This window comes from Acomys minous, assembly GCF_964271855.1.
Source record: "Acomys minous genome assembly, chromosome: 16".
In the NCBI taxonomy this organism is placed as follows: domain Eukaryota; kingdom Metazoa; phylum Chordata; class Mammalia; order Rodentia; family Muridae; genus Acomys; species Acomys minous.
Window position 1 is genome coordinate 86,306,787 of NC_140498.1, and position 12,941 is coordinate 86,319,727.

Here is a 12,941-nt window from a genome sequence, read left to right on the forward strand (position 1 = left end):
AGTAAGGCAGCAAGGGAGTGAAGAAAGGACAGACACACAGGCACAGGTCCAGAAAAGCTGGGGTTGGTGGTCTTGTCTCCGAGAAGCAGCAGCTCCCCCCGTCCCCCTCACCACTGCCAGGATGCTTAGCTGGCTATTATGCACAGTGGAGCAAGGTCTAACTCATCTCTGTAGGAGGAGTCTCTGTGGGGAGCAGCCTTCAGGCTGCAAACATGTACGGGGAGAACGCATGGGGGACATTTTCTGCACACACTGCCAACTTTCACACTCAAGCCAGAGAAAGGATGGGACTGGGAAGACTTTGTCACTTCCTTGGGACTCAGGCGTTGGTCCTTGATGTGGCTGGCCCATGTCAACAAACAGCACACATTCACTCAAGACAATTTTTCCATTGTAATATGATTGTTCAACATAAACCAGTATATATTTTGTATCTTAATATAACATTAAAGAAATATTTGTGGGTCAGGCATGGTGGCCCACGCCTGTAATCCCAGCACTTGGGAGGCAGAGGTAGGCAGATCTCTGTGAGTCCCAGGCCAGGCTACACAGAGAAACCCTCTCTTGGAAAAAGAGAGAGAGAGAGAGAGAGAGAGAGAGAGAGAGGGAGGGAGGGAGGGAGGGAGGGAGGGAGGGGGAAAGAGAGAGAGAGAGAGAGAAAAATATTTGTGGTAAAAATACATGCTAGAATTATTTCATCTTAGTGTATATACTTGATATTCCAGATTCAGGGCTGCTACCACCCAAATGACGGGGACATTTTCATCAGGCATCATAATATTAAAATATTTTCTTATTTGTTGGTAAATAATTACTTCCCCAAACTCAAAGACTACCCTGAGTACATCCTAGAACTTTCTGGATTTTATCCAAGTTCAGTTATCAAAATTGATTAGTATTTAGTATAGAGGAGACCTCTAGGACCCCTATTCTGTCAGGCCATTCACATTGAGTATATTGAGAATCACCCAGACGTATTTGTGCATATTTTACATGATCTCCTGAGTTGCATATGTCTTATAGACAATAACATTATAATGATATAATGGTAGCTTGTAGTTACTTTATGCATTCAGTGTTACATTACATATATTTCTTCACAATGGTTTGCAACCATGATAATTGACATTAGGAAGCAATAAGTGCTATTTCACCTTGCTAAGAAATTAACATCTACTGGCCAGGCTTAGTGGCACACACCTTTAATCCCAGTACTTGGGAGGCAGATCTCTGTGAGTTCAAGGCCAGTCTGGTCTACATAGTGAGTTCCAGGACAGCCAGAGCTATATAGTGAGACCCTGTCTCCCCACAAAACAGACAAACAAACAAAGACCACCACCAACAACAACAACAAAAGAAATTAACATTTACTAAATCCCTTTTTTATTGTTTGGCACTGAAGTAATTTACGGGTTTGGTTTTTTTAAGTCTTTATTTAACTACAATAGTATTTTTATGTATGTATCTTTTTGTTTGGTTGGTTTTTAGATATATGTTTTTTTTCTTTAAATGATAGGTAAAAAAACTGAATTCCTTGGTATCAGAGAAGAAGTCAGCTCTGGCTCCAGTTATAAAGGAACTCCGACAGCTGCGTCAGAAATGTCAAGTAAGTTTGGCTTTGATATTTTTAGCTCTGTCTTACTCGGATGCACTAGGTGGACTGTGAGTATTTTACTTGAGAGATAATGAAAGGAAACTATTGTTACTGTGTTGAAGTGACATAAGCCAGTGCTGACACGGCTCACAGAGGTTTTGTTGATTTTGTTGGTTTGGTTTGGTTTTGGTTTTCAAGACAGGGTCTCTCTGTGTAGCCTGGATGTCCTTGACTTGCTTTGTAGACCTGGCTGGCCTCAAACTCACAAAGATCCACTTGCTTCTGCCTCTCTGATTACAGGCGTATGCCAGTGGGGCTTTTTCGGTTTTGTTGAACTTATGCTGCTTATTTTGCCATAAATTATCAAGGGGTAGGGAGAAGGAAGTCAAACTGAAATGCCAAATGCTGCCAGACGAAATTTTAAAAATCATTTGCACTTGAGAGCTGTAAATATTAAATCCACTCTTCTGTGGCCAGGTAAAGGCCAAGTATCACAGCACTAGCAAGTCAGCCTTAGACGGATGAGCTTACTGTTCTGGCAGGCATGGCGGGGCAAATTACACTAGGATAAGCACACGTGCTATTACTTGGAAGCTAATTCTAACCATTGCTTAAAGATGAACTGTCAGAAGGTAAGTGCCCTCCACAGCGGGATCCAGCGGCCTCTACCATTTGCCATTAGTGGTTGCTACTTCATCATTCTTTGGAGTAATTGTCAGTTTGAGCGTGAGCCATCTCCAGTGTGCCTGAGGATGGAACTAGAAAGCCAGTTCCACGTGAGCACCACTGTTAGAGTTAGCCTCGGAGTGGAAAATCACAGGCTTTGAAGTCAGTCAGACATAATTTCCTTTTTATAGAAATGCCATGCAGTGTGAGATAGGTTTAGAAGCTGATCCAGATAGACAAATGGGGGACAAAGGCAAGGATGTGCTACCCTCTTCTGCCTGCCATGGGCCCTGTGCATATGGGACGATGCTCACAGAAACATACATACACATACAAATACAAGGAAACCTTTTCTTAGTCTATCAAAGTAAGAGATTCCTTTTGTTCTGTGGGTTGCTGTTGGATCTCCTGACCCAACTGTGAGTGAGTGGTGTTACTAAGGCACTGTCTCCATGTTTCTCTCCTGAGCCCAAAGGAATCTTTATTATAGAAAACAAGTTCAAGGCCAGCTAAGTCTACCTGAGACCTTGTCTTTTTTTTTTTTTAAAGACTTACTTATTACATTTTGCCTGCATATACATCAGGAGGTGATACCAGAGCTCATTAGAGATGGTTGTTAGCCACCATGTGGTTGCTAGGAATTGAACCACAGGACCACTAGAAGAGCAAGCAGTGCTCTTAACCTCTGAGCCATCTCTCCAGCCCCGAGACCTTGTCTTAAAAATATTATTTTATATGCTCCTTCATCAGAGAGAGAGAGAGAGAGAGAGAGAGAGAGAGAGAGAGAGAGAGAGAGAATAACAGATCTTTAAATATTTTCCAGAAATTTTGTGGGAATTAATGAATATATTTTATTTATTCATTTGCCTGTTTGTTTGTTTGTTTGTTTGTTTATTGTCAGAGTCTAATTATGTAGCCCTGACTGGCCTGAAACTCACTATATAGACTAGGCTGGCTTTAAATTCACAGAGATCCACCTACTTCCTCCTCCCAAGTACTGAGATTAAAGACATGTGACAAAGATGTGCTTTTTTTTTCTTTTCTTAGAGTATGTGCATTTGTGTACATGAGTACCATGTGGCAGGGGTGGGACAACTGTGGGCTAAAAGTCCTTGAGTCCTCTGGATTTGGAGTCATAGATGCTTGTGAGCTGCCCACTGTAGGTGCTGAGATCTGAACTCAAGCCCTCTAGAGGAGCAGTGAACACTCCTAACCTCTGAGCTATCTCTCCAGGCCCTAAATAATTATTTAATGGCTGCCTTAAATTTGTTCTACATATATTTACTTTCTAAAACTAACTATTTTTAGGGGCTAGGGATATAGCTCAGTATAGTGTAAGTAGCATGTGGAAAGCCTTGGGTAAAGTTCCCTAACACACACACACACACACACACACACACACACACACACACTATCTCAAACACAAAATTTTATTGAAAGCAGACTGAAATCAACCATGATTAATGTGGTCAGAAGTTTAGACAAATCTTATGTTAGATTTTGCTGTGTGATATAATCTGAAAGGTTTATTTATTTTTATTTTATTTTAATTTTGGTTTTTGGAGGCAGGGTATCTCTGTGTAGCCTTGGCTGTCCTAAACTGGCTTTGTAGACCAGGTTGGCCTCAAACTCATAGGGATCCACCTGCCTCTGCCTCCCCAATGCTGGGATTAAAGGCTTGGACCACCACGTCTGGCCAGAAAGGTTTATTTTAATAGATAAGTTTAGCTTGTTTCTGTTTATTGACATGCAGACATATTTAGTCTTTGTGGTATCATTTTATGTTATATTTGATTTTAAAGCCTGTACAAAATCTCTCTTTTGTTCTCACGTTATGTGTGTGTACAAGTGAATGTGTGTTCCAGCTTGTGGTTTGGTTCTAGGCACTGTCTGTCTAGCTTTACCTCAATCGCCCATTCATTAGATAGTATCTATTCATCCCACTGGGTTTGGTTTAGTTTTGTGGTCCTTTCAGCTCCTTCCTGCCCACCTGCTCTGACAGTGGAGTCTGTTATCTTAGTGTGCTTTGATTATGCTTATACTGTGGTGAACTTTTGTACCTGGAAAGGCTGTCCTCTCACATTCTCTCACTCACTCCTAGCAACTCAAAAAGAAAAGAGAAAGCCAGCACTTTATTCTTCCTTCTGCCTCCTCTCCCCTTCTCCTTCAGGCGTTAGCTCCTTCCTCCTTACCAGGGCATGAGTGTTAGCTCTGTTCCATGACTCCAGGTCCTATTTTGTTTTTAGCTCTTATGTCTATAATTACAGATTTGGCGCTCACTCCCAGCCCTCTCTAAACCTCATCTCCCTTCTCTTTTCTTATTTACTTACTTACTTTATATATGAGCTGAATGTACACCTATCTGCCAGAAGAGGGCACCAGATCACATTATAGATGGTTGTGAGCCACCATGTGGTTGCTGGGAATTGAACCCAGGTCCTCTGGAAGAGCAGGCAGTGTTCTTAACCGCTGAGCCATCTCTCCAGCCCCTATTCATCTCCCTTCTCAATGAAACTTGTCCTCTAATAGAGGCCTCAGACACTCCTCCAAAGAACAGTAGCCCCGCTCCCACAAGTCGTTTGCATATTTCCACAACCACTTTGTAGACCATGCTTTCTTTCCATAAAGTGTGGTTTGTTCTGCAAACTGCAGGGGTTAAATGTGGTTGTAGAGTAGATGCAAGGCCTGCCTAATTTTTAGTAACTTGATCATAAAAAGAATGTGTACTTCCCAGTTCCTGAGTACCAGATTCGCTGAATGATCAGGCTTCCTAGAAGTGTTGAAAACTTCCTGGTGCCTGGAAGTCATGTTTAGTAGACAAAAGTCTCTGGGGAACCTTTCTAGATGGAAAGAGTTCTGCAGGTGCGTGTTGGACACAGATGCATAGCCACACACTGTGGTGTACTTAATGTCATGGATTACATACTTAAAGTTGGAAAGATGAGGCAGAAATATGCCACATGCTGCATCCTTGTAATCCTAACATTCATGAGACAGAGACAGGAGGATCATTGCAAGTTCAGGCCAGCCAAGTGTACATAATGAGATCCTGCCTCCAGGGGGAAATGGGAATGATGGAGCCAAGTGTACATAATGAGATCCTGCCTCCAGGGGGAAATGGGAATGATGGAGCCAAGTGTACATAATGAGATCCTGCCTCCAGGGGGAAATGGGAATGATGGAACCAAGTGTACATAATGAGATCCTGCCTCCAGGGGGAAATGGGAATGATGCAGCCAAGTGTGGGGGCACCATGTATAAATGCCAGTGTTGAGGAGGCTGGGGCTAGAGGATTCTGGGATAGAAGCCCGCCTGCATGTGCTACATAGCAAGACCCTCTCTCGGAAAACCAAATAGTAAAGATAATAAATCTCATGGTAGGTGTAGGGTTTGTTTGGTTTGGTTTGGTTTGGTTTGGTTTTTCAAGACAGGGTTTCTCTGTGTAACAGCTCTAGCTGTTCTGGAACTCTCTCTGTAGACCAGGCTGGCCTCCAACTCATGGAGATCCTCCTGCCTCTGCCTCCCAAGTGCTGGGATTAAAGGTGTGTGCTACACCACCTGGCTCTGTAGGCATGTTAAAATTTCCCTTGCAGAATCAAACAAAACAAAAAACCTTTCCTCGAAATTATGTCTTATCATTTTTTCCTACCGTTATTCTTAGTAATGCTGAAGGATTGTTTTTGCCTGTTAGTAAAGCAAGTGAATCAAGTTTCTTTTTCTTTCTTTTTTAAAAATGATTTATTTATTTATTATGTATGTGATGTTCTGCCTGCATGTGTGCCTGCCTGCCAGAAGAGGGCACCAGATCTCGTTATAGATGGTTGTGAGCCACCATGTGGGTGCTGGGAATTGAACTCAGGACCTTTGGAAGAGCAGCCAGTGCTCTTAACCTCTGAGCCATCTCTCTAGCCCTGAATCAGATTTCTTATTGCATCCTTTTATTTCTTCTCACTCAGTTTTCTGCGCCCTTGTTTTGTCCTATGTGTGTCTCATACAAAGCAGATAGCTGGGCTTTGTGTGCCTGTGGTTCATGCGTTTACTCAGATTATGGGTGGATCTGGGTCTCTTCTTTGGTGTACCCAATGTACCATAAATCAGCCTGAGTTACGCACCCATGGCTGACAAGCTATATCATGATTGCTTTGCATTTCAGATTCACAGGTTCAAAAATGATTTTTAAAATGCTGTCCTCGGCCAGTCATGGTGACACATGCCCTTAATCTCAGCATTCGAGAGGCAGAGGTAGACAGATCTCTGAGTTTGAGACCAGTCTGGTTTACAGAGTAAATTTATGTTCCAGACCAGCTAGAACTGCATGTACCCTGTTGTTTTGTTTTGTTTTGTTTTTAAAGAAGGCTCTGTCATCACTATAGCAAGTTTATCTTGCTGTCTAAGGACACATGGCTGGTACCCTTTCTCCCACTTAAGGGGCATATGATTATTGCATTCACTTATTTATTTTGTGGTGTGTGAGTGTGTGTGCATGAGTGTGTGCACGTATGTGTGTGTGTGTATGTGAGAGTGAGTGTGTATGAGTATGTGAGAGTAGAGTGTGTGTGTGTTGTATGTGTGTGTGTGTATGTGTGTGTGTGTGTGTGTGTGTGTGTGTACATGCATGGATGTCAGAGGACAACTTGTGGGAGTCAGTTTTTTCACACTGTTTGGGTCCCAGGGGTTGAACTTGGATATCAGACTTGTCAACAAGTGCTGTTATGTTGCAGGATATTTGATCCCGTTGTGTACCCTGAGCTTGTGAACTGTAAAAACCTGTTCCTTGTTTAGTGTGGTTGAGCCCTAGCACACACCTTTAATCCAAGAGCTTTCTGTACACAGGATTTAATAAAGTTAACCCTAGGTCAAGAGGCGAAGCAAGAACCCAGCTGACAAAGAGTAGAAGGGACTGTGAGTTGAGGGGGATTTAAGACAATGTGTAGAAGGAGAAGCAGCTCTTTAGTTCTTGGGCTTTTAATTAGCTTTTAGCTCTTTCACTCTTCGGCTCTTCCGCTCCTTGGCCTTTGGCTTTTGGGGCTTTTTGAGCTAGCAAACCTTGGGGTTTTTTGTTTGTTTGTTTGTTCATTTTTTGTTTTTTCCCCTCCTGGGCTGTCACTGAGCTAGTTAGCCTTTCGGGCCTTTTCCATCAGGATATGAGCTGAGCAGGAAGGTCAGCTGGGTGCTTTCTCTGCCTCTGTGAGCTAACAGGTTTTCACCCCAGCATCTGGCTCATGAGTCTTTATTGGTAAAATAGAACATCTGGGATTTTCATTTAAAACAAGTTACCCAAGGAGCCATCTCACCTGCCTCCCCTTTGGCTCATTTGAATACATCAAGTCATAGCTGCTCTCTGCAATCTTTGTTTGTTTGTTTGTTTGTTTGGTTGGTTGGTTGGTTGGTTGGTTTTTTTTTTGAGACAGTGTTTCTCTGTGTAGCCTTGGCTGTCCTGGACCCACTTTGTAGCCCAGGCTGGCCTCGAACTCACAGTGATCCACCTGCCTCTGCCTCTGAAGTGCTGGGATTACAGGTGTGCGCCACCACGCCCAGCTCTCTCTGCAGTCTTAACTGTTCTAGTTACTCAGTGCCATGTGTAGTCCCAAACGACAGAGATGGCTCATACAGCATTACTCATCCACAGCAATGCTCCTGTTTCCAAGGGGCTACTACATGAAACCAAGGGCGTTTGCAGGCTCTTCCAACCTTTGCTCCTTAGCCCTCTGGAAGTTTCTAGATTGAGAACAATTTGAGTCTGCTGTGGAGTCCTCAGTTCCAATCCTCAACTGCGTGTGTTCCTCCTGCCCTGTGGATGTTACTGTCCCTCTGCTGTCCATAATCATCTCCCCAAGATAGCCACGGTCAGCTCTTGTTTCTAAGCCGATGATTCCACTTCTTGGCAATCCAGTTTACCCCCAGATTTTAAGAGACATTTGTTCCTCCTTAGCAAGCACATGCATATACTCAGCAGATTTTCAGATTATCTCCTTCAAAACATCTAAATAAATGTTGAAACTTCCAAAGGAGCCTGAATTCACCGTGACTCTGTCCTTTATAGCAGTTTAATCATGGCAAGGTCCTTGGCCGCTCTGGGTGTTTTCTGAGCATCATATGGAGGTGACAGTGCCTTCTTCAATGTTGTAAGATTTAATTACTGTCCAGGCCGGGCGGTAGTGGCGCATGCCTTTGATCCCAGCACTCGGGAGGCAGAGGCAAGTGGATCACTGTGAGTTCAAGGCCAGCCTGGTCTATAAAGGGAGCCCAGGACAGCCAAGGCTACGCAGAGAAACCCTGTCTCGAAAAAACAAAATAATAATTATTACTACTACGACAATGATGACGACGACATCTACTACTGTGCAGGGCCAGTTCATGTGCCTGTAGGATTCATGCCCCCGTGTACATCTTCCTCCTCCTCCTCTCCCCCTATTCCCAGCCCCACTCCAGTAATGGTCTACTCATAAGTCCCCCGATGGTTTTCTCCTTCTTCGCTTCCAGTCCGTCACTCAGTGTTCATATTTGTTTGCTTTTCTTAAGCAGCTTCGTTCCCTTGTTCACCTTCCCCTAACCATTCTTACTAATCCCGAATTCTCAGTTTAGGTACTGGCTTCTCCAGGAAGTTGTCCCTACTGATCCCCAAGCCTGGATTAGTTCCGAGAGTCCTGTCTGCTCCTGTCCGGGTTGCATTCACTTATGGACTCTGAGCTTTACTTAGGGGAATGCTGTTTTGTTCGCTGTGGTGTCCCAGCACCTAAGCAGGAGCTGGCCCACAGCGCAGTACATGGCAGCTGTTGTTCTTATCAGCACCTCCATCTGTCGTAACTCTCACATGTCCCGTTGTTGTATAAATAACTCCTAAGTATGCCAAGAAGCTTAGAGTTAAGTTACAAGACTGACAAGGACATGCATTGTTTCGGAGCCACATTTTATGCCTTTGTTTTTCACTTAATCATTTGCCCTTTTCAAACTAGGAACTAACCCAGGAGTGTGATGAAAAGAAAGCCCAGTATGATAGCTGTGCAGCAGGCCTTGAAAGCAACCGGTCCAAATTAGAGCAGGTAAGAGGAGGGTTTTTATTTTAAGTTTAACAAAAGCTACCCGTGTGTGCACATTTTCACTCCCTCAGTGTCACAAGATCCTTACATCCTTATCACTGTCTCCTAGCCTGCCTCAGAAGCGCTAGAAATCTTTCTTCCTTTAAACTTTATATGTACACTCTGAATTTTCCCATCTGTTCCACTACCACCGATGCCTCAGGTCCATTTTCTCTTGCCCAGACTCTTGTAAACATCTATCCACTCTTGTCTTCCTGCAGTTAATCTCCTAGGGCAGACACAGTGTCCAGGCCAGGCCACCCCATCGGCTTCCCACTGCACGTGCAGTAACACCTAACTCCAGGTTCTGTTGTAGTCAGTTTCACCTGCTCTGTCAAGGTCATCTCTGTGTCCTGTACTCTTCCTCCCCATTTAGCACAGTGGCCTTGTGTCTGAACTCTGAGCAGGACAAGCTCCATCCTGTTCTCTCTGCCTGGAACACTCGGTGTCTTCGCTCCCTTTTTTTTTTTTTTCATCACATAGTTCTCAGCCTGAAAGCCAACTCCTACTCAAATCCTACTCTGATCACTTTACCCAGCATCCCCGGTCTCCTCAGCAGCCTACCACCCCTTAGTGCACCATCTACTCAATGCTCAGTTTTCCGCATTACACCTGTGCCCATTGGAAATATCCTTCACTCCTATTTCCTTGTTTAGGAGAGGAAGATCTGGCTGTCTTCCTCGCTGCTGCATCCCTAGCTCTTACAAGAGTGCTAGGCACACACAGCACTTCATGAGCGAGTTCCTGCAGCTGCAGTGCAGAAAGAGCTTGAGGAGGCTCGGAGCAGCGGGCCATACGCTGTTATCATAAATGAGCTTATGGCGCAGGGGGTTTCGGTGGTTTCTCTCCTGTTGTGCACTTAAAGCCAACTTCTCTCTTATTCTCTCAATAATTCATTGCTCATTTAACATTGTACACGTAGGAAGTACGAGGACTGCGTGAAGAATGTCTTCAAGAAGAAAGCAAATACCATTACACAAACTGCATGATTAAGGTAAGACAAAGAGTGGGCTCAGAAGCTTTCTTGAGGAAGGTTTTTTGTGTGTTTGTTTTTTGTTTTTCTTTTCAAGACAGGGTTTCTGTGTAGCCAGCCTGGAACTCACAGAGATCCGCCTGCCTCTACCTCCCCAGTGCTGGGATAAAAGGCGTGTCCCACCACACCCAGCTTTGAAAAAGTTTTAAAATTGTCATTTCTTTTGAGACAGGGTTTCTCTAGAGTCCTGGTTGTCCTGAAGCTCGTTATATAGGCCAGGCTGACCTGAAACTCAAAAAGATCTGCCTGCCTCTACTTCCTGAGGCATGGGATCAAAGGTGTGCACCACCACACCTGACTAAAAACTATTTCATTGATTGGTTGATTGTGTACGTGTGCGGCCACACACACCATGTGCCCTGTTGAAGTCAGAGAACAACCTGTAGGACTCAGTGCTTCCTTCTGTCACGTGGGTCCTAGGCGTTGAACTCAGGTTGTCAGGCTTTGTGGCCAGTGCCTTTACCTGCTGGACCATTTCCCTCCCCTAGCCCAATATTAAAGACTTCCTGAAACTTGTCTTTGCATTTAGAACCTAGAAGTTCAGCTTCGCCGAGCGACTGATGAGATGAAGGCATATGTCTCTTCTGATCAACAAGAAAAAAGGAAAGCAATCAGGCAAGTGGCTCCTGCTTCTGTACTGATTGACTCAGTGCTGTCACCTCTGGGAGGTTTATAGCTGCTGTTGAAGGCTTGAGTGTTAGGATAGCCTAGCCCTCCTGGCAGAGTAGCAGCATATGTAGTTGGACTTCTTCCTTGCTTCTTTTCTGTGTAGTGTGTATATATAAAATATAACATTTGTCACTGTAGCCACTTCTTTTTTTTTTTTTAAAGATTTATTTAAGTATACAGTGTTTCGCCTGCATGTACACCTGCACACCAGATCTCATTACAGATGGTTGTGAGCCACCATGTGGTTGCTGGGAATTGAACTCAAGACCTTTGGAAGAGCAAGACAGTGCTCTTAACTTTTGAGCCATCTCTCCAGCCCCACTTTAGCCACTTCTAAGCATGTGATTATTGGCACTGATTGCACTGACAGTGCTGAGCCATCACCACTATCTCGTTCCAAACCCTTTCACATTCTGTTAGGTATTAACCCCACTCTGGCCCCCAGGAATATGTGTGCTTTTATATTTCCTGTCTGTAAGCATTAGTATTTTAATGTCATCTTTTTAAGCACACATGGCTGGGACTCTGGTCATCTGCCTGCTAATTGTGCAGTGTGATGACTGCCTTTTAGCTAGAAACCATGTGACTGTAGTATACCAGCTTTTAAAATGAGAATTATGTATAAATACTGCTTAGTCTTACATGGTGACTTTTTGTAATCTCAACTGTGGCATACTGTAATAAATCAACTCTTGCCTTAAAATGCATTTATAGCTAAACTGCAAGTTGTAATAAAATGCAGTCATGGAAGATCAGCCCTCTTTGCCCATCAGCACAGGTCAGATGTTTTCTTTTTACTCTCCAGTAAGGACACAAAAGGGATTTGGGAGTGTAGTAGAGATTTTGAGTGGCCATGCATTAGTGTTACCAGACTGGAGATGTCCTTCCTATAAAGGGTGACTTTAGCACATGCTCTTGCTTATTAAACTATAAAAGTCCTTATTCAGAATCTTTCTAACAAGTAAACTCTGGGTTTTATTTGTTGGTTTGTTTGATTGGTTAGTTGGTTTTCGTTTTTTTTTTCAAGGCAGAGTTTCTCTGTATAGCCCTGGCTATCCTGGAACTCACTCTATAGACCAGGCTGGCCTCGAATTCACAGAGATCTATTTGCCTCTGTCTCTCAAGTACCGGGACTAAAGGTTTGCACCAGCACCACTCAGCTCAAACTTTGGTTCTTTTTATAGACCAGGCTGGCCTCTAATTCACAGTGATCCACCTGCCTCTGCCTCCTGAGTGCTGGGATTAAAAGTGTGCACCACCACGCCCAGCTTTATTTATTTATTTTATATATATGAATTCTCTGTCTTCATACACACCAGAAAAGAAAATCAGATCTCATTACAGATGGTTGTGAGCCACCATGTGGTGCTGGGAATTGAACTCTGGCCTCTGGAATCGCAGTTAGTGCTCTTAACCGCTGAGCCATCTCTCCAGCCCCCAAACTTTGTTTTTATAGTCTATATTGTCAGTGGTAAGAAATAAGAATAGTTGATTTGTTCTTGAAAAGTAGACACTTGAGACCACCTTAAACATGAGGAAGAGGCGTGAGGAAGATGCCTGAAGCCAGCCTCAGGCCTCGACATAACCCACATGGGTGAGTGCACCTGTACACACGCATATGAAACAATTATTGTAAATGTTCATATTCCCCTAGTTTCTTGTAAGAAAGTATTGTGCCATGACTACAGCAGTACATTTAAATACTGTAAGAAAGGACCAGCAAAATGACTGAGAGGGTACAGGTGCTGGCCACCATGCTGGATAGCCTGAATAAAATCCCCAAGAGGTACATTGTAGGCGGTGAGGACATACTCCTGCAAGTTGTCCTTGGAGGCAAGTGTGCATATGCACATGCACACATATACATAAATAGTTTAAAACTGTACTTAAAACCAATTCT

At 43.7% G+C, this 12,941-nt stretch overlaps 1 protein-coding gene across 4 annotated transcripts in view; it reads left to right on the plus strand.

Moving 5' to 3' along the window:
* IFT81 (intraflagellar transport 81) overlaps window positions 1-12,941 on the plus strand; it is a 67,270-nt gene that overhangs the window by 44,026 nt on the left and 10,303 nt on the right. For all 4 annotated transcript variants that reach the window (XM_084762693.1, XM_084762691.1, XM_084762694.1 and 1 more), the window contains exons 14-17: window positions 1,517-1,606; window positions 9,217-9,303; window positions 10,262-10,333; window positions 10,902-10,987. In XM_084762693.1, the coding sequence (XP_084618819.1) occupies window positions 1,517-1,606; window positions 9,217-9,303; window positions 10,262-10,333; window positions 10,902-10,987 (335 nt within the window). The remainder of the gene's footprint in view (window positions 1-1,516; window positions 1,607-9,216; window positions 9,304-10,261; window positions 10,334-10,901; window positions 10,988-12,941) is intronic.